We start from the raw sequence: 22,588 nt of genomic DNA on the forward strand, positions 1-22,588 counted from the left end.
GGGCCAACTCAAAGAAAATGCACAGTTATATTAAATGATCCATTGTTTGAAAGTGTATTGTAGGGGAAGTGATGATATTAATGATATAATTGTCAGTCGCTCTGGATAAGGGCATCTGCCAAATGCTGGAAATTTAAACGGTTCCACTCTTTCGAGAAGCACTTTCAAAAGGTATACTGAAAGTAATAAATAATTAAAGGTGTTTGCTGGCTTATAATGGAGCAGCACAATTCTTACATTCACTGGACCATTTACAGCATTTGGCAGTAGCCCTTATCCAGAGCCTTATCCAGAGCAGTTAAAGGTTAAGGGCCTTGCTCAGGGGCCCAGAAGTGGCAACTTGGTGTGGCTGGGATTTTAACTCATGACTTTCAGATCCAAAGTCCAATGCCTTAAACACTAAGCTATCACGTCCGTAGCACAACATTTTACATCACCACATAAACAGCATCTGGGTTTTTATATATAAATATTTTATTATATTTTATAATAATATTATAGTGATATTATATCTTTTTTTATATTAACGTTATTTCTACAGAATAGCCCAAGAACAGTGTTGTGCATCAGTGCTGGAGGATATCACTTGTAACAATGGTATCACTATGGCCAAACAGCTGGGCAGCTGTGATGATCTGCTATCTGGAAACACCTGTGAGACTAAGACAGCTAAGGTACTAAATGAGATTTTTTTTTTTCCATGTTTCTTCTTTCTCAGACTTTCTCAGACAGAAGCTTGAGTAGATTTGTCAAAATGGAATGCATCATGCTATTTTTTTAATCCTCCAATCTTGTACTTGACAATTGGTGGGGAAAAAAACGCATGCCTGAAGGCCATTAAATGTTCAGCAGGTGCCGGGTTTTCAGAATATTTATTTAAATCTGTCAGCCTGCTTTCAACAGTTGTCACCAGGCCAATAAACTCCTGTCAGGAGTAATGTGTTAAGACATTAAGTGATTAATAACTAACATTCTACTATTACAGGGTGTGTTTTTAATGGACTCAGCTGGTAGTGAAAGATGAGTGCTTTTTATTGCAGTTGTCCTTTGCTTAACCCTGACATTTTATTTTCATAGCGATGACTGACTGCGCGATCTGTTTCAGTTTGTGTTTTAGATCTTAAAAAAGTGGCTTTTCCAGGTTATTAAGAGAAGATCATCTGTAACCTGTTTTTCAGAATGTGAGCCAGCACAGTCTCTAGGCCGCCACCTAGGGTGCAACCACTCAATTCAATAATTATTGAACTATTAAAATGTTAAATTTTTTTGTAGGAGGTTGCAAATGATTTGTATGGTGTGGGGGAAGGAGCATGTGGGTGGGAGGGCAGAGTCATTTGGGGGGTCATTAGGAATCTCTCCTAAGGCACCAAAAAGGTACACAGCTCCGATGTGAACGTCCTACAGCAGAGGTGCCCAGAAGTTTTAATGCAAAAGGGCCAAAAATCAAACTCGGTTAAGGCCCGTGGGATGAAAGCAAATGTTGCATGAAAGCTGAACAATGTTTTGGTTAGGGAGGCGAGATTGAGATGGTTTGGACATGTGCAGAGGAGGGACATGGGGTATATCGGGTAGGAGAATTCTGAGGATGGAGCCACCAGGAGAGAGAAAAAGAGGAAGGCGAAAGAGGAGGTTTATGGATGTGGTGAGGGAAGAAATGCGGGTGGTTGGGGTGAAAGAGGCAGATGTAGACGACAGGGGGGTATGGAGACGGATGATCCGCTGTGGCGACCCCTAATGTGAGAAGCCGAAGGAAGAAGAAGAAGAAGATAAATATTTGAATATTGAATATTGGCACAAAACCTGGGGTAATGTCACCAGACAAAAAAAACCTCATTTTTCAAGCTCATCGCGTGTTCCTGCTCTTTCCCGCAGGTGTGTTGCGAGTGCTGTTTACTCGGTCGGGAGGCTCAGAAGCAGGGTCTGACTTGTGACTTAAATCTCAGCTCCCAGTGTGGCTCTGTGTTTCAGTCCTGCTGTAATTCACCAGAGAGTAAGGACAACTCTTCAGGTTAGCACAGACTGCACTGCACTCACACACTTACATTTATGGCATTTTGGAGAGGCCCTTATCCAGAGCGATTTATATTTACAGTACAGACCAAAAGTTTGGACACACCTTCTCATTCAAAGAGTTTTCTTTATTTTCATGACTATGAAAATTGTAGATTCACACTGAAGGCATCAAAACTATGAATTAACACATGTGGAATTATATATGGAATTATATACATAACAAAAAAGTGTGAAACAACTGAAATAAGTCATATTCTAGGTTCTTCAAAGTAGCCACCTTTTGCTTTGATTACTGCTTTGCACACTCTTGGCATTCTCTTGATGAGCTTCAAGAGGTAGTCACCTGAAATGGTCTTCCAACAGTCTTGAAGGAGTTCCCCGAGAGATGCTTGGCACTTGTTGGCCCTTTTGCCTTCACTCTGCGGTCCAGCTCACCCCTAAACCATCTCGATTGGGTTCAGGTCCGGTGACTGTGGAGGCCAGGTCATCTGGCGCAGCACCCCATTACTCTCCTTCTTGGTCAAATAGCCCTTGATGCCTTCAGTGTGACTCTACAATTTTCATAGTCATGAAAATAAAGAAAACTCTTTGAATGAGAAGGTGTGTCCAAACTTTTGGTCTGTACTGTATCTCATTCACACACCTGAGCAGCTATGGGGTTAAGGGCTTTACTCGTGGGATTTAAATTCATGACCTTTTAAACCAAAATACAATGCCTTAACCAATTAGCTACAATTTCATACAATACAGTATAGATAGATAGATAGATAGATAGATAGATAGATAGATAGATAGATAGATAGATAGATAGATAGAGTATTATATAATTGATAGAATCTGCATTTTATAGAACATATAGAATAAGCTAAGTGGTAACTCATTGGTCAAGTCTTGATCAGAAGGTTGTGAGTTCAAATCCGTGCCCATTTAAGCTTCTCCTCCTTGGCATTTGTGCAAGGCTCTGAACTCTCAACTGCTCAGGTGTATAAATGAGGAATAATTATAAATTGCTCTGGATTACACCGTCTGCCCAATGCTGTAAATGTAGAACATTTGATGGTCCACTTTTACTTCATTGTTTTTGCAGCATTGTGACCTAAAGTCTGGCATATCTGCTCTAGTTAACCATTTAAAATAAGTAATAAAAATGCAATACATTTTGTAAATGTCCTTAAAAGTAGCCTTAGTTGATAGATAATCCAAAAATTGGTGATGGTCTGATTTGTAGAGATGCAGCTTCACGTCCACACTAACCTGCGCTCTATTTGTAAGGATTCTGCTACCCTCTAGTGGGCTGGCATCAGTATGCACTGTACATGAGGTTTATTATGAATTTTTTTTTATTAAAACAATGTTTCACTCTGGGACATCTCCCTGTTTAGCATAGTCAAAGGTATGTTCATGTTGATCTGTGTACTTATATATCTAGAAGTCAGTGGAATTGGTGATCAGCAATCAACCCAGAGTGAACAATGCAAAGGTACAGTATGTCTAAAACTCTCTGGAACAATCAGTCATTCTATTCTCCTTCTTCTTTCTGGTGCTTTCATTAGGGTTCCGCTGTCTACATGACACTCTGTCCTCTATATCTGCTTCCTTTAAATGAACTACCTGCATGTCTTTCCTCAACACATCCATAAACCTTCTCCTTTCTCTTGCTCTTTACCTCCTTCCTGGCGGCTCCATCCTCAGCATTCTCCTACCGATATACCCCATGTCCCTCCTCTGCACATGTCCAAACCATCTCAATCTCACCTCCCTTACCTTGTCTCCAAAACGTCCTACATCCCTCTAATAAACTTGTTTCTAATTCTGTCCATCGTCGTCACTCTTAATGAAAATTAAAGCTCCACCTCCTGACTTCTTGTCAGTGCCACTGTCACTAAACCATATAACACAGCAGGTCTCACCACCATCCTTCAAACTTTCCCTTTCACTCTTGCAGTTACTCTTCTATCACAATTAAGTTGCTCTTACTATATTAAATATTAACATTGTGTGTGTGTGTGTGTGTGTGTGTGTGTGTTTTGCAGTTGGACCTGGGAACTGTGCTCAAAGCTGTATTGAAAACAGCACATGCACCTGCTTTACAGGCTATAAGCTCAAACCCGATGGGAAAAACTGTGAAGGTAGAAAAAATTGAAAAGATTTCTTACCTTAATATCATACACACATTTATTGGATTTACATGTTGAATAGACAAAAGTTTGTACCTGACCGTAAGATGCATATGTGTGTATTTAATCCTCATTTGCTCTAATAATAATCTCAGTTATTCTGGGAAGATGTTGCACAAAATTTCAGAGCATAGTTATGGAGTATTCATTCAGCCACAAGGCTGTTGGTGAAGTCAGGTACTGATGTAGGTGAGGTGAAAAAGTCTGGTGTTCCAGTTCATCCCCAAAGGTGTTCAATAGGGTTGAGATCAGGGCTTTATAGCAGGAGATCTTCCACTCCAATCCAGCATATCTTCATGTAGCTGGCTTTAGTGAATAGGATGGATGGTGTGCAATTGTCACATGTCCACAAACTTATGTCTATATAATGTATACTTAAAGGCATGCGTTTGATACCTGGGCCTTCAGTGAGGACTTACCCGACTTAATCCACCTCTTAATACCATCACTATCACATTGCACTTATAGAAATTATCAATACTTTACAAAAACGCAATATAACCAGGCGTGGCATTACAGAGAGAGAGGTATTTCACATATGGAGGGTGAACACCATTTTACTAAAGCAAGAAACCCAGTTAAGACTCCAAACCTCTACACTACAACCACAACTGTGCCACCTACAGTTCAGAATCAATATTAGTCTAATAACATGACAAAAACATTAAAATGTAAATAAAATACAACCTACTCACCAGAGATACAGACTCATAATTTGCACCGCTCCTCAGAGGCTGTAATCCAGTGGTACCGCTCGTATTCACTGGTCTGGAAGTGGTGAACAAACTCTTTCCTGGGCTGAGACACGCTAGCTAGCTTCGGGGTTGACCGACCACCTCATGATGTCTAGCTTTTCTTGAAAATTGATTTTTAAGTATGTCTGAGACCAAATCAATTTCTCTTCCTCTGTAGGCATAATAAAAAGTCTAACTCAGATGTATTAATGTGTGCAGAGCTACACACATGTTTTGCCAGTCGAACTTGGCTGTAACAGTTTACCTCTGACCAACCAATCAGAGGACAAAAAATGCTGATGCTATTCTGGGCCAGATAGCTAACCCTGTGAGGAGAATATGAAATCTGATTGGTTAAAGAAACAAAGCTATTTCTTAAAGAGACTATGGTAAAAAGGCCAGCAGTACAGACTTTGAAGGCCCTGGGCAGATTAGATTGACATGGCTAAAATCTGATTGGACAAACAATCTAACATCCACTGGAAGCAGTGCAGCCAAGAAAAACACTACGAAATGAAGAGAATAAACGGTTGGGAATAAATTAATACAAGTTCATGGAACAAATATTAGAATTTAGGTTGTAAATATTGGTCAGTGCTTCTGATAGTGTTTAGGCCAGCACAAAAGGCTTTACTGGTCCTGACTGCCTACCACAGCCTTAAGGTTATTTTGAATATGAAAAAATACATGAAAGTTTTTTTATCTTCACAGATCTTGACCTGTCCTCGTCTTTCTCTTCTCATATCCCGACCCACTCACATACAATCTCTCGCATGCTTCCTGTTCGCAGACATAAACGAGTGTTTGATTGGCTCTCATCACTGCCGTCCTGGTGAACGCTGTATTAACACCCGCGGCTCGTACCGCTGCCAGAGGGAGGTCAGCTGTGGCACAGGCTATGAGCTCACCGACAATAACAGCTGCAATGGTGATTAAGCAAACAGTCAGAAGCTACATCTTGTTGGATTTGTGTTCAGGTTGATTAAAGAAAAGTGATTTGAAAGTTAAAACAAGCTTCTTTTTTTCTGCATCTTCCAGAGAAAGAATGACTAGAAAAATGCCTTGAACCACTTTGATCTTTTTGTGTTTTTTTAGATATTGATGAGTGTGAGACAGGAACTCATAACTGTCCTGTGGAGTTTGAGTGCCAGAACACGCCGGGGTCGTTCCGTTGCAGGCCCAAGGTGAAATGCAACATGGGATTCACCCAGGATGCTCTGGGCAGCTGCATTGGTGATTAGCAACTGCAGTACACTCATTCTAAAAGAGTTTGAATGAGAGAATGTTAATTTTTTAGATACTATTCATGTGAATACAACACATTTTGCAATATATATATATATATATATATATATATATATATATATATATATATATATATATATATATATATATATGTATATATATATATATATATATTGGGGCTGTCAATAATAACACATTAATAGCTTATTAGTGCTCATTAATTAAAATGCCACTAATTTTGCGACATGAATGCATTTCTGTTTGACAATTTCTATTCAAAATATAAATAAATACATATAAAAGAGACAAAATTAAATCCTTTAAGGCAACACACATTTATTCACGACAAAACGATTTTTCAGTGGAGCTTTATATATATATATATATATATATATATATATATATATATATATATATATATATATATATATATAAATAAAAAGCTCCACCAAAAAATCTTCTATTTAAAACACCATAATGTCTTTAAAACATTTACAAGAATATTTTGTTTTTATGCTCTATGTTAAGTTTGGTTTCACACATAAAAACATTTGCATAAAGCATCAATATTTGTCCATACTTATGTTGATTAGAGTAAAAAAGTATACATTTAAGGTACATTGAGATCAAATACAAATGTGCGATTAAGTTACGATTAATCACGCTAGCTAGCTAGCTAGCTATAGATAGCTAGATAGATAGCTAGATAGCTAGCTAGATAGATAGATAGATAGATAGATAGATAGATAGATAGATAGATAGATAGATAGATAGATAGATAGATAGATAGATAGATAGATAGATAGATAGATAGATAGATAGATGATGCCTTTATATGTGGTAGCTTTCGATTTTCCCTTTATTACAAATATGAGATTCAAACATGTTCCATGTTGACAAATTCTTAACCATAATTGTCAAAATGATGTTTCTTATATGTATTCCTTGTTGTGCCTCAGATATTAATGAGTGTCTGAGTGTGGCAGCTCCATGTCCAGCTGGTCAGACGTGTGTGAACACTCTCGGCTCATACACATGTCACAGGAACACAATGAACTGTGGCCGTGGCTACCACCTAAATACTGAGGGCACACGCTGTGTAGGTAAGATCAATCTTTTTATGTTAATTATCTATCTATCTATCTATCTATCTATCTATCTATCTATCTATCTATCTATCTATCTGTCTGTCTGTCTGTCTGTCTGTCTGTCTGTCTGTCTGTCTGTCTGTCTGTCTGTCTGTCTGTCTGTCTGTCTGTCTGTGTTATCCAAACACAAACTGCACATTCAAGTAAGATTGTTTATATTCCGTGCAGATATTGATGAATGTAATTCTCTGGATGATGTGTGTGGTGGTCACAGCTGCGTCAATGTTGTGGGCTCTTACCGCTGCGAATGCAAGTCTGGTTATAACTTTAATAGTGTCAGCAAATCCTGTGAGGGTAAGTGTACTCTTAAATATTATCAATTACATTTCCATTCAGATTCCTTTTTCAGTACTTACATTGCCAAAAAAGTGTTGGATGAACTAACTTAATTCATTTTGGTCATTCTGTTGAAACAACAAATTCAATTTTAAATCAGCTCTGGCTCCATTCCAAAGCAACACTAATTGAGTTTCCTGGCACCTGAAGTCTGTATGTGGTTCTTTTTCAAACTTTAGCCACAAAGTTGAAGACCCACAATTGAATCAGATGACTTTGTATTCAGCTGCATTATAAATTTCTTCTACAGGAACGATGAAGCCAAAACATGTTTTAGTATAACAATGCCCACTGCGCAAAGAGAACTCCAAGAACACATGATTTGCCAAAGTCAGAACTGAAATCCAACTTTATCTATTCAACCAAATACCCACTTATCCATACAGTCATCCTTACTCATCCATCCCTACATCAGTCTGTCTATTCATCCACAGAATCGTAGAGTGCAAAAATCATATCCATCCATCCATCCATCCATCCATCCATCCATCCATCATCCATATATCCATCCATCCATCCATCCATCCATCCATCCATCCATCCATCCATCCATCCATCCATCCAACAAATCAACCGACTCATCTATTTATCCACTCATCCTAACCCAAACACACATCTGTCGCTACACCCATTCATTGATGTCTCCATCCATCCATCCATCCATCCATCCATCCATCCATCCATCCATCCATCCATTTACCCACCCTCCCACCAGCCCACCCTTCCATCCACTTATCCATCCCTAAACCCACCAATCCATCCCAACATCAGTCTGTCTATTCCTACACAGAAGAGTGGAGCGCCAAGAATCATATCCATCCATCCATCCATCCATCCATCCATCCATCCATCCATCCATCCATCCATCCATCCAACCAATCACTCGACTCATCCATCTATCCATTCATCCTAACCCAAACACACATCTGTTGCTACACCCACCCATCGATGTCTACATTCATCCATCCATCCATCCATCCATCCATCCATCCATCCATCCATCCATCCATCCATCATCCATCCATCCATCCCTTTACCCACCCTCCCACCAGCCCACCCTTCCATCCACTCATCCATCCCTAAACCCATCAATCCATCCCAACATCAGTCTGTCCATTCCTACACAGAAGAGTGGAGTGCCAAGAATCATATCCATCCATCCACTTATCCATCCATCTATCTATCCATCCATCCATCCATCCATCCATCCATCCATCCATCCATCCATCCATCCATCCATCCATCCAAATAAAAACCCACCATCCATGTCTACACAGCAAAACGCAAAAATAGGTTGAACAAAGCTGGAAAAATATGTTTAAATATCACATATGGGTATGATGGTCAGGCGTCCACAATCGTTTGGACATGTGGTATATATGTGTGTGTGTGTGTGTGTGTGTGTGTGTGTGTGTGTGTGTGTTAGGTAGTTGGGACACTGGTTGTTCTGAGACTTTATATACATCTTTTCTGAGGCATTCATCTTCTGCTAGTGTCATTTTATCAACACATAAAGGATCCTTTAGTTCCTGGCCCTTCATTGTTTATATATGATTCTAAAAGATTACCATGTCTAATCTCATTTTACTCTGAATTCAGACGTTAACGAATGCCGGCACTATCCTGGCCGTCTGTGTGCACATAAATGTGACAACATTCTGGGGTCCTACAAGTGCAGCTGCACCACAGGCTTCAAGTTAGCCAGTGATGAGAGGAACTGTGAAGGTAAGACAGCAGTTAGAGCATTACAAATGATGTTTAATAAATTCACCGTTATAAAGGAAATACTTTAATATTATCAATTTTATCAGTGTAATAGTTTAATAGTTTTAGCTGAACTGGAGAAAATTATCATGCCGCTTTGTAAACACATTTATTACAAACGAATCCAATCGTGAGGGTTTGTACTGAATCAAAAAATGGTGACTGTACTTACTCTCTTACTGGCTGACTGACATTTAGATCTCAATGAGTGTGAGACCAATCCCTGCAGTCAAGAGTGCGCTAACGTTTACGGCTCCTACCAGTGCTACTGTCGCCGTGGCTACCAGCTGAGTGATGTGGATGGAGTTACATGTGAAGGTAGGTAATGGATAGAAAACAGAAGGTTCGGATTTTTTATCTATATTTATTATACAAAATGTTCAAACGTAATGCGTTTTCTTTTCTCAGATATTGATGAGTGTGCTTTGCCCACTGGAGGGCACATCTGTTCCTACCGCTGCCACAACACACCAGGCAGCTTCCACTGCACGTGCCCCGTTCAGGGTTACACACTTGCCCCCAATGGACGGAGCTGTCAGGGTAAAAAAATAAATTATAAATTGTCTTTTTGAATTTTTTTTTCAAATTGTAAACCACATTCAAGGAAGGGGTAGCTCGGTGGTTAAGATGTTGGACTTTTGATTAGGAGGTCTTGAGTTAAATTCTCTGCACCGCTAAGCTGGCACTTCTGGGCCTTTGAGCAAGGCGCTTAACCCTCAACTGCACAGTTGTAGAAAAATAAGACTGTAGTTAGTCTCTCAGGATAAGGGCGTGTGCCAAATGTCATAAATGTCAATTTAACTCTAATTTTATGAGACTGTACTTAGCCCAGACAATTAAGAAAGAAAAGAAACGTACTTTATGCTTGTCACATGTAATTCTTCACAGTACAGTAAAATTCTTTCTTCGCATAGCATTGTGAAATTAGAATGCTGAGGGTTTAGAGTGCAGGGTGAACCATGATACAGCACTCCTGGACCACTGAGGTTTAGTGGCCTTGCTCAAGGGTCGCAATAGTGGCAGCTTGGCAATAGGCTTAAACCCTCAACCTTCTGATCAATAACCCAGAGCCTTAACCACTGGACCACCACTGCCCTAGATTTAAATCGAACCAAATCAAATCACAACAAATCAAATCAACTTTATTATCATCGTTCAGCGCACAACTCCAGTGTCCTGAAATGTAACATGGACAACCATAAAAGTCAATCGTGAACAACTCTGCTTACAACCTTGACAATATTGTCTGTTGCCTCTCATCTCATGCCTAGACATCGACGAGTGTGTGACCGGGTCGCACACTTGCTCCGAGACAGAGAGCTGCTTTAATATTCAAGGAGGATTCAGATGCCTGAATTTCGATTGTCCTAACAACTACAGGCGCTCAAGTGAGAAGTAAGTACACAATAGTCGATTTCTACCAAAATATACACACAATAAGTTGATTATGATTTGACATCAGACAACTGCACGTGAGCAAAAGTCAGGAAAATCACAAATGTGTAAGATGGGTGGCTAAAGTTCTGTGGGCATCTTTGTCACTGAAACACTGCATGCAATATAGTTATAATTGCTTAAATCCTAATGCTTAATGTTTGCCAAATGTAGCCTGTATTTTTTTTTAAAGTTTAAAAGATAGATGCTGAAAAGTAGAAGGTTTTGTGTTTTTAAAAGTTCTATAGAACAGGGAACAGGGTTCTTACACTTTTTGGAAAAGTATGATAAAGTATGGAATTTGATTTGAGTGATTTCCAGGTCTGGATTAGTTTTTGTATAAAACTGCTCCGTGTCCACACTTTCGTTTTCTATCGTTTCCCAAAAGTTGCTCATCCACACTGAAACGTCTGAAAACACTTACATCCCTGTACTGCATCATTTCCACCTGCCGCTTATTTACTTTCCGCTGCTTTGAAACACAGTAGCAATGACTTAAAATGTGCCATTATTTTCAAATACCGTTTTTTTCGGACTATACTATTTTTCACGTTTTGAACCCCGCGGCTTAAACAACGGCTAATTTATGGATTTTTCTTGGGTTTTTCCCAGTTTCACAAACTTCAAGCCAAAAAACTGAACCCCATAACATTAGACCAATGAAATTTCCGAACAGAAACGGAAAAGCTGCACGACGATGCCAAAAGATAAACTCCCGAGAGAAATTGTTGTGAAAGGAAGGAGGAAGACAGTGAACAATGACTTTCTTGGTAGGCTTCTGTTTAGATACAAGCCGTTGTAACGTGTTGAGTCTGGGTCATGGGAGAGCTCGCTAACTCCAGTTGCAACAGAAATCATATAAGCACAGGTTTCCAAAACTCGTGCTGTTTTATTTTTCTTGGCAACAGCGTTACGGGTAAGTCAAAGAAACTTAGAAATGAGCATCAGAAAATAAAAAGGACATATTCCTCGGTCTTGCACACATGCAGTAATAGCGGAAAGATGCGGCGGCAGGCTATTCCCAAAATGCCGCTCTGCTCTTAAAGGAGCCACAACATATTTCACCAGTTACACTGTGTAACAGACACTGTCTTTCGTTAAAGCCTGTGTAAAGTTAATTAGTTTCAGTGTAGACACCTGCGGCTTATAGACAGGTGCGGCTTATTTATGTTTAAAATTAAAATCCTTGTCAAATTCAGTGGGTGCGGCTTATATATGGGTGCGCTTAATAGTCCGGAAATTACGGTAGTTTCGTTTGAAGAGGGTTTTCAAAAAGCGACGTTTTCAGTGTGGACTATTGATGTGTCATTCATTAACAATTCGTTTGTTTTGAAAAAGTCTTTAATGTGATTAGTTCACCTCTCTACACTTTGCTAGTCGGAGTCATTCATTTTATTGTCACGTGACTCCCATAGATGATAAGCAGTTATACTGTATATATATTTATATATGTATATGTGGAACTATAGTCAAAGTTATGGGAGGCAAACATTTTTTTATTTCCGACCAAAGGTACGAAATGAACTGAATGACTCAAAAAAGATTCGTTCATTTTAAAGATTTAAAGGTGTTTTTTCGATGAGTTAGGAGCCGACTCTGGGTCTGCACAACTGTGACCGGTTGCCACGCTGTGTGGCAGTAGTTGCCAAGAAAGTACAGCGCCCCCCGACTGTGCGACTAAACACATGGAAAACCTCAGAGATTCTGAGTCTGACATACATCAGCAAGAATGTAACGTAACGAATGTTATAGTTGGAATTTAAAATCATTATTTCAGATGGTAAATATGGTCTTCTAAATCTTTAGGGAAAATCTTTCTTTTTAGTCTGGAAAAGTATGGAGATGAAAATTTATACTATCCCAGATAAATGCGTTTTAGTTTCACTACAGTATATATAAATATACATCAATTAAAACGTTTTTATGAAAATAAGGTTTTATTAGTATGGCTCTGTTTCCACCAAAAAGTGTGCCGTTACTTACCTTCGCTGCATGTCCAGCACTGCATCACCCTAACATTTTCCTCTTTCATCTCCCTCCTCTCCATCTCTCTCTCTCTGTCCCATTTTGCAGTCGCTGTGAACGCTTGCCTTGCTCTGAGAATAGAGAATGCCTGGCCTTGCCTGTGAGAATAACCTACTACCACCTCACTTTTCCCACCAACATCCCCGTACCCACCAACATCTTCCGAATGGCCCCTTCCAACATGGAGGGTGGGGACAACTTGCAGGTGGACATAGTGGATGGAAACCAGGCAGGCTACTTTGAGACAAAGTACATAGATAACGGAGCGGTCATTATTGTCCAGAAGCCAATTGCCGTGCCGCAGGACTTTGAAATTTCGGTGAAAATGACAATGTGGCGTTGGATGAGAATGAGCACCTACCTTTCCAAAATTCGGGTGTTTGTAACTGATGAAGATCTTAGCAATTCAGTCTTTTTACATGATGATAAACTGATTAGTAATCCTTAGAAATTTTCATTGATTTTGATTAGAAATGAAACACTTACTCATGTGTTGAAAGTTCCATAGTGTATGAATATGAAATGAATGAGATTGACAAAGGTGCATCAGAAGTGGGTTGGTTTTCGGGTTGGGCTTACTTGAATAATATTCTCAAATAATATCAGTTTCATATGGCTGTATGAAATACTTGGAACATTTGTAATGTTTGTTGTGTACTTTTAGTACCTTTATGTCATGTTTGGAATCTTGATCCTTTAGTTTAGGTGCTTTTCCTTTATTTCTTTTAAGAATAAAACATGAGAATAATAGAAATCTCCCCAATTTTAAGAATTATTTGGCAACCAGTCGTATCCCCACACGTGCATTAGGGGGAACATTAGAGAGTTTTTTGAACAGATGAGAATGTCTTGGTCTGGCGAGTGTTTATAATGTGGCCAATGTTGTCCAATTTTAATTATTTTTTTGCTGTGTTTATAATTTGAAGCCACTAGATGGAGCTTTTGGAGAAACCAAAGCTATCTGGTGTCATCCATTCATAAGAGCAATGTGTCTGTTTTCTGTTAGCACAATAAAATTGAAAAAAAAGTGTAATTGATATGTTTTCCTACTTTAATTTGTTTCAAAGACATTCACACAAGTGTTCCTGGAATAGCTCCTTTTGGTTTTTTTTATAGCCGTCTGATTCACATTTCTCTTTTGAATATTGCAGTATTTTTAATACTGTAAATTCAGTTAACGTACAGTTACATTTGAGAACGGGGTTCGCCTACCGCAAGAGGATGTTCAGCCGCTCAGGCAGAGCATGTTCTTAAAATACTGATAAAAAAAAACCAAGCGTGGATGTGTGCTACTTAGTTTCTGACACTGAGTTATGGGACTGGGCTCTGGATGGTGGTCTGCACAATTTGTGGTGCAGAAGCATCACCACTGTGCACCAAGAATGATGGGATTCAGAGTTTGTGTTGGGGCTTTATCAACATGCTGACTATAAATAACAATTACCAGAGAAAAAAGGAACTTGTGTTTGACCATAGGGTCTTGACATATTAAAGAAAGATAATTTCCTTCCAAGTGTATCTTCAGACCACCTCCTGTATGATTATGAGGCATAATTAGACTCATGTCCAGCTTTGATGTTATCCAAGCTGTTAACTTAAAAGTAAGAGTTCAGTTTGGGTCTTTATGTCCTTGTAAATCCAGTCTATGGTCAATCGTAACTGTTGCCACGAGTTGCACGAGTTGTCTTCTGTGCGTGCCGTGCACAAGGCGAGTTATTATGGGTGAGGAGAACATTTTGTGGTTTTGGCTCAGATCTAAGCAAAACGTGGACCCACCCGCTAATTGCTAATTACAAGTCAATGCTCGGTGGTGGCTTGACTTTTTCTGTCAGGGGCTTCTCCCCTCTCAGCATGAAAGAACGCTTGTAACCTGATCCAGGCCTTGAGGTTTCGCTGCAGCTTCTGCATCCCGATGAAAGAACACATCGATGGATGGTTAACTAATCTCAGCCCTAACACCGCTGCGCATTCTTTTGTGTTTCAGTTGGAGGCCATAATTGTCTTACTATTGTTAAATCAAATCAACTGAGAAAGTATTTTCCTCGTAATCATACTCAAACATTAGATTAGCTGGTATTAATTAAACTAGCAAATACTATTATTAAATATTATTGGTAACTTATTTGGTACATGGATATATATATATATATATATATATATATATATATATATATATATATATATATATATATATATATATATATATATATATCAGGGCTGTCAATCGATTCAAATATATATATATATATATATATATATAGCGGTTAAAATAAGTATTGAACACGTCACCATATTTCTCAGTAAATATAATTCTAAAGGTGCTATTGACATTAGATTTTTACCAGATATTTGTAAGAACTCTTCAGGGGGTTGAGCTCGTTGAAGGTCTTCCTGATCTCTCGTCGTCTTCCAGTGTCCAGTGATGTTCTTCTGCTCTTTAAGTACGGATGCCACTCAGAACACCTCGAATAACTAATTCCAGCATCGCCGTTTGTCAAACATATGTTGTTTTAAATGCCTTTGTAGATTTGCCACGTTTCATGCAGAATTTTACGTTTAATCTTTGTTCTATCCTTGATGAAATCGCAAATGTGGTAACGCATGTGGTGAGAATAGCACCAGTTAAAACCATTAGTCTCTAAACATTTTGACACCACTAATATATATAGATATATATCTTCTTCTTCTTCTTCTTCTTCTTCTTCTTTTGGCTTCTTCCATTAGGGGTCGCCACAGTGGATCATCGGTCTAGATAACCCCCCGTCCTGTACATCTGCCTCTTTCAACTCAACTACCTGCATGTCTTCCTCACCACATCCATAAAAACCAACCCTAACCTTCACTCTCCTCTACTTCTCGTTTTGCTGCTGTCTCTGTAGTCATCTTCCTTCTCTCCTTCTCCTCATTTGGCCAACGGTAGCCAAATTTCCACCGGTACCCAGTTGGCTAACGATATCTGTGATTTGCCACATGTTTTACGCTGGATGGTCTTCCTAACGCAACCCTCCCCATTTATCCGGGCTTGGGACCGGCACTAAGAGTACACTGGCTTGTGCAACCCTAATGGCTGGGTTTTATTTTTAGATATAAAAGACCAAAAGTTTGGACACACCTTCTCATTCAAAGAGTTTTCTTTATTTTCATGACTATGAAACTTGTAGAGTCACACTGAAGGCATCAAAACTATGAATTAACACATGTGGAATTATATACATAACAAAAAAGTGTGAAACAACTGAAAATATGTCATATTCCAGGTTCTTCAAAGTAGCCACCTTTTGCTTTGATTACTGCTTTGCACACTCTTGGCATTCTCTTGATGAGCTTCAAGAGGTAGTCACCTGAAATGGTTTTCACTTCACAGGTGTGCCCTGTCAGGTTTAATAAGCGTGATTTCTTGCCTTATAAATGGGGTTGGGACCATCAGTTGTGTTGTGCAGAAGTCAGGTGGATACACAGCTGATAGTCCTACTGAATAGACTGTTAGAATTTGTATTATGGCAAGAAAAAAGCAGCTAAGTACAGAAAAGCGAGTGGCCATCATTAAGAAATGAAGGTCAGTCAGTCCGAAAAATTGGGAAAACTTTGAAAGTGTCCCCAAGTGCAGTCACAAAAACCATCAAGCGCTACAAAGAAACTGGCTCACATGCGGACCGCCCCAGGAAAGGAAGACCAAGAGTCACCTCTGCTGCGGAGGATAAGTTCATCCGAGTCACCAGCCTCAGAAATTGCAGGTTAACAGCAGCTCAGATTAGAGACCAGGTCAATGGCACACAGAGTTCTAGCAGCAGACACATCTCTACAACAACTGTTAAGAGGAGACTGTGTGAATCAGGCCTTCATGGTAAAATATCTGCTAGGAAACCACTGCTAAAGAAAGGCAACAAGCAAAAGAGACTTGTTTGGGCTAAAGAACACAAGGAATGGACATTAGACCAGTGGAAATCTGTGCTTTGGTCTGATAAGTCCAAATTTGAGATCTTTGGTTCCAAGCACCGTGTCTTTGTGCGATGCAGAAAAGGTGAACGGATGGACTTTACATGCCTGGTTCCCACCGTGAAGCATGGAGGAGGAGGTGTGATGGTGTGGGGGTGCTTTGCTGGTGACACTGTTGGGGATTTATTCAAAATTGAAGGCATACTGAACCAGCATGGCTACCACAGCATCTTGCAGCGGCATGCTATTCCATCCGGTTTGCGTTTAGTTGGACCATCATTTATTTTTTAACAGGACAATGACCCCAAACACACCTCCAGGCTGTGTAAGGGCTATTTGACCAAGAAGGAGAGCACTTGGGGTGCTGCGCCAGATAACCTGGCCTCCACAGTCACCGGACCTGAACCCAATCGAGATGGTTTGGGGTGAGCTGGACCGCAAAATGAAGGCAAAAGGGCCAACAAGTGCCAAGCATCTCTGGGAACTCCTTCAAGACTGTTGGAAGACCATTTCAGGTGACTACCTCTTGAAGCTCATCAAGAGAATGCCAAGAGTGTGCAAAGCAGTAATCAAAGCAAAAGGTGGCTACTTTGAAGAACCTAGAATATGACATATTTTCAGTTGTTTCACACTTTTTTGTTATTTATATAATTCCATATATACTTCCACATGTGTTAATTCATAGTTTTGATGCCTTCAGTGTGAATCTACTATTTTCATAGTCATGAAAATAAAGAAAACTCTTTGAATGAGAAGGTGTGTCCAAACTTTTGGTCTGTACTGTGTGTATATATATATATATATATATATATATATATATATATATATATATATATATATATATATATATATATACACATACACACACACACACACAGTATTTCACAAAAGTGAGTACACCCCTCACATTTCAACCGTTTTAATATATCTTCTCAAGGAATAATGAAAATTAATTTTGGATATATTTTAGAGTAGTCAATGTGCAGTTTGTATAGCAGAACAGATTTACTGTCCTCTGAAAATAAGCATGTAACCATTATTGTCAAAATATTTGGCAACAAAAGTGAGCACACATTAAGTGATACCAGCTGTACGTCGTTTAACCGGGCGAAAAATGCCCTTTTCATCATGTTCATGTTTTTGTCTGCTTGACAGGACCATACAAATTTGTATATCTTGTATTAAAGCAGTTACAATTTGGTGCTTTGAGTACAATTCTCTCATACAGACCACTGGATGTTCAACATGGCACCTCATGGCAAAGACTGTCTGATTTAAGAATGACAATTGTTGCTCTCCACAAAGACGCCGAGGCTAAAAGAAGATCGGTATCACCCTGAAACTGAGTTACAATACAGTGGCCAGGGTCATACAGAGGTTTTCCAAGACGGGTTCCACTGGGAACAGACCTGCGTCAGGTGCAGAAACAGATACATGAGTGCTGCAGCATTGCTTTAGTGGTTGCAGAAGCAGAAGGTCCTCTTGTCAGTGCTCAGACCGCCGTACACTGCAACAAGTTGGTTTACGTGGCTGTCGTTCCAGAAGGAGCCTCTTCTGAAGCTGGATCACAAGAAAGCCAGCAAACAGTTTACTGAAGACATGAATTACTAAAACTATGACCTGTGGTCTGATGAGACTAAGATAAACCTGATTGGTTTAGATGGTGTTTAGCATGTGCGGTGATGCCCTGGTGGGGGGACCAAAGAAATTATGTCTTGCCTACAGTCAAGCATGGTGGTGGTAGCATTATGGTCTGTGGCTGCATGAGTGCTGCTGGTACTGTGGAGCTGCGGTTGATTGAGGGACACATGGATTTCAACATGTTCTGTGACATTATGAAGCAGAACATGATGCCTCTCTTCAGAAACTGGGCCAAACCGCAGTTTTCCAAAATAATAACAACCCCAAACACAATGCCAAGCTGACAACTGCCTTGCTTGGGAAGCTGAAGGTGATGGTGATGGAAGGAAGACATTTGAATGGTGTAAATGTTTTAAAGATGGCCATACGTACGTCAGTGACGATCCCATGGTGCTTCCCTGATGACGAAGTAAAGCGGACTGTCCTAGGATGGTTCAGGCGTATTGACAAATCTGTCTATGCTAAGTCTTTTTAGACATTGGTTAAACGCTGGGATTAGTTTATAAATGTAGCAGGGAAGAATGTCTACAAATAAATGCAGTTTCCACTCTTTAAAATTTTTATTTTATTTTATACATTCAAAAGTCCTGGTTTGACGCCTCATGCATATATAAAACATTCTCACTATACAGATGTTAAAAACATGGTTACATAGAAAATGCAATAATAAAGAAATTTCCTCCGAATTGCTTAATGAGCCAAACGGGTAACTTGGAAAAATGCGTCATTGGGAAAATGGTCCTAAATCAAAACTCTTCTTATGACCAAATCTGCTTCTGATTATCCTGTGACACAAACAAAATTAATTCATTGCACAGCCTTGCTGAAACTTGAGAGTCGTCTAGTCTGAGTTTTCAAAGACTCAACTCACTTCCCCATAAATTCTACATGGATACTATTGGATATAAAGTTAAATCTGCTTCACAAAACCCAAATGTTTTTACCAACAGGCTTTAGGATTTGTGTCGGAGCTTCATCCTGGAGAAACAGGAGAAATTCAACAAGTGGCGAACAGGAAACTTGACCACCATGTTTCTTTTCTGGTGTGATTTTTGGCTTCTTTTCTGATTCTATTCTTATTCTATCCCAACTCCGAAAAAACGATTGGCTGAAATGCGAGTTCAATTTTAAGAAATGCCCATTGTATTTGTTTTGATAATATTTGGATAGTAGACATTTCACTTGCCTGCTGGGCATCAGGATTTGTGGTGTGATGTTCATGGAAGGCATCCCATCAATGTTCATTTGATCATCAATTTAAAGCAACAGTATTCCTTCCTGATTGCCACAAACAATAGTTCCAAACTTGGTTTAAGCATCGCTTTAAAAGACAATCTCTTTGTCAAGTCAAGTCAAGTCAAGTTTATTTCTATAGCGCTTTTCACAACAGACATTGTCTCAAAGCAGCTTTACAGTAATCAACATTTAAGGTGAATGGTGTGCATTTATCCCTGATGAGCAGCCGTGGTGACTGTGGCAAGGAAAAACTCCCTTAGATGTTATGAGGAGGAAACCTTGAGAGGAACCAGACTCAAAAGGGGAACCCATCCTCATTTGGGTGACATCAAGAATGTGATCATAAATCTTTCAACAATACAGAACACTGGAGAGAGAGAACTAACATGAGTACTGGAGTATAAGATTATAAGTAATGTTCTTTCTGCAGTCTTATGCAGTCTATATGGTTAGAAGAATCCTAGTTTTATGAGCTCAACATTTGTGATCCTCACAGATCCAGCATTAGCTTCTTCATGCCATCCCTTTAAACAGCCTTTAAACACTCTTTGTCTTTACAGCAGACCAAGGATCGATCGCTCGGACATTATGCGCTGTTTAAAATCCTGCCAACCCAATGATATCACCTGTGCGTTGGATCCTGTTCACTCTATCTCACACACGGTCATCTCTCTGCCTACCTTTAGAGAATTCACTAAACCAGAAGGTAAGTTATTTCAAACACTTTTATGTGAAATTATGTTAAAAAAGATTATGCTCTGACACAAGGACTTTTTAATTATTATTATTTTCTCTTGCCAGAAATCGTTTTCCTGAGATCCATAACCTCATCCCACTATCCACATATGGATTCCCCAGAGATCGTCTATGACATTCAAAGCGGAAACATCCAGAACTCGTTTGACATCATTAAACGTTTCGAGCATGGCATGATTGTGGGTAAGTGGCACTCTGGCATCTGTTTAACAATGCCCAATGATCACAGACTGAACCCTGGGGCCCAGTTCTCTGGAAATTTAATTTGTCTCAAGTGGTTTTCTGACCTAATTTTGCATCACAAAAAAAAAATTCTCCTGCTTTAAAAAAAAAAAACTAAACAAACCAATTGCATATGTGTCTCTGTGTGGGAGAAAAAGAGAGAGAAAGAGAGAGACAAGAAGATCAAGAGGCCTGGAAACAGCATTTAGATGCTTATTCCACTTAGGTGATCGTGACACCACTCTTCCAGCACTGGTTCACTTGATGATAGGCCTTAAGAGTCTCTTGCATCTTTTGTGGTCACTTCAGCCTTTACATGGCCCCTTTAGAGAAAAAGCTGTTCATGTTGTGTTCATCCTTTTAGATGAATGAGGCACTTTTTTTTTTCACGATGCACATTTTTTTCTCTTGTGGCCAAGCTGACTTCACTTGACTCAGTAACTGCAAGCTTTGTTTATTCATGTCTGTTTTGAAAGATCCCAAAAAGGTTTTCAGGGACAAAACGGTTATTGTTGTAAAATCTTTGTAAACTGGGTGATAGGAAGGTTAACAAAATGGTGCGTGTCGAGGGGGAGACATTAACACTATTATATGGGGGAATATTTGACACAGAAACTGTTGGGTGAAGATTGCACAAAAGGAAAACATAACCCATTTACCTCTAGGTACATTTGTTAGGGTTTTTTTAATCAGTAATAACAGATTTGCCCTTTTCAACTATCCAACCAACATATTTAAATGTCCCAAACCAGAAGGTGAATGTCTTGTTTCTCAGCTAAATCCTGTTGGGAGAGTCCAAAAAAAGAAAACAACAAACATTGCACAAGTCATTCAAACAGCAGGCAGCCATGGTTCTGTGGAATGCTAATATCATGTCATGATGTGTGATTCATGCAGTTGCTCATTGTTACATGCTGTTCCCTCCAGTCCTCTGTAGTGTCTGGTTTGGCGTGTGAGCCACAGATTTGGCCACGATATAAAAACCTCATTTGCCTTTATTGCGAATATTTTTCCCACATACCATTTAAGTTTCACCATTTAATGCAAAGGAATTTAATGACAAGGACCTACAGTGGCAAAGTAGACAAAGACAGAGGCATCACAAGTCTATGTGACTATGCTGACAATGAGGAAATGATGGGGTGGGGGGGGAGCATATGGAACGAATTTGCTCACAAAAATGCTTTTAGGCCATTTTGCCTCAATAATTGTGCATCCCATATCCTTTTACTTATCCTTTTACACAGAGAAATTATTCTCTTCGGTTTTCTACGAGTTTTTGTTTCTTTAGTGATCCATTAGAATCAATTAGGATTTTCCGTTTGGAAATGTCTATTCAATAATAAAGTCTAAATATTTTAAGAATAAAGTCAAAATTACAAGAATAAAGTCATAGCAGTATAAGAATAAAGTCGAAATATTTTGCAAATAAAGTCGTAATTATGAGAATAAATTCGAAATATTTTAAGAATAAGGTAGAAATTACGAGAATTATGTCGTAGCAGTATTAGAATAAAAGTCGAAATATTTTGAGAATAAAGTCAGAATTACGATAATAAAGTCAAAATATTTTAAGAATAAAGTCAAAATTACGGGAATTAAGTCGTAGCAGTATAAGAATAAAGTCGAAATATTTTGAGAATAAGGTCGTAATTACAAGAATTTAGTGGTAGCAGTATTAGAATAAAAGTCGAAATATTTTGAGAATAAAGTCGTAATTACGATAATAAAGGCAAAATATTTTAAGAATAAAGTCGAAATTACGGGAATTAAGTCATAGCAGTATAAGAATAAAGTTGAAATATTTTGAGAATAAAGTCGTAATTACGATAATAATGTGGAAGCAGTATAAGAATAAAGTCAAAATATTTTGAGAACAAAGTAAATATTATGAGAATAAAGTGAAAATATTCTGAGAATA

General features: G+C 39.0%; 1 protein-coding gene across 2 annotated transcripts in view; it reads left to right on the forward strand.

Moving 5' to 3' along the window:
- Positions 1-22,588, forward strand: part of fbln1 (fibulin 1) — a 40,329-nt gene that overhangs the window by 4,660 nt on the left and 13,081 nt on the right. Inside the window, exons 4-17 of one of the 2 annotated variants that reach the window (XM_046860141.1) lie at positions 542-674; positions 1,873-2,008; positions 3,443-3,493; positions 4,047-4,142; positions 5,715-5,852; positions 6,020-6,157; positions 7,129-7,272; positions 7,486-7,611; positions 9,253-9,378; positions 9,616-9,735; positions 9,826-9,957; positions 10,689-10,812; positions 20,250-20,395; positions 20,491-20,628. In XM_046860141.1, coding sequence (XP_046716097.1) covers positions 542-674; positions 1,873-2,008; positions 3,443-3,493; positions 4,047-4,142; positions 5,715-5,852; positions 6,020-6,157; positions 7,129-7,272; positions 7,486-7,611; positions 9,253-9,378; positions 9,616-9,735; positions 9,826-9,957; positions 10,689-10,812; positions 20,250-20,395; positions 20,491-20,628 — 1,748 coding nt within the window. Of the gene's footprint in view, positions 1-541; positions 675-1,872; positions 2,009-3,442; positions 3,494-4,046; positions 4,143-5,714; positions 5,853-6,019; positions 6,158-7,128; positions 7,273-7,485; positions 7,612-9,252; positions 9,379-9,615; positions 9,736-9,825; positions 9,958-10,688; positions 10,813-12,924; positions 13,898-20,249; positions 20,396-20,490; positions 20,629-22,588 lie in introns of those variants that run through there. The other variant, XM_046860142.1, reaches the window with a different exon arrangement.

The sequence above is a fragment of the Silurus meridionalis genome, chromosome 10, assembly GCF_014805685.1.
Source record: "Silurus meridionalis isolate SWU-2019-XX chromosome 10, ASM1480568v1, whole genome shotgun sequence".
Classification (NCBI taxonomy): Eukaryota; Metazoa; Chordata; class Actinopteri; order Siluriformes; family Siluridae; genus Silurus; species Silurus meridionalis.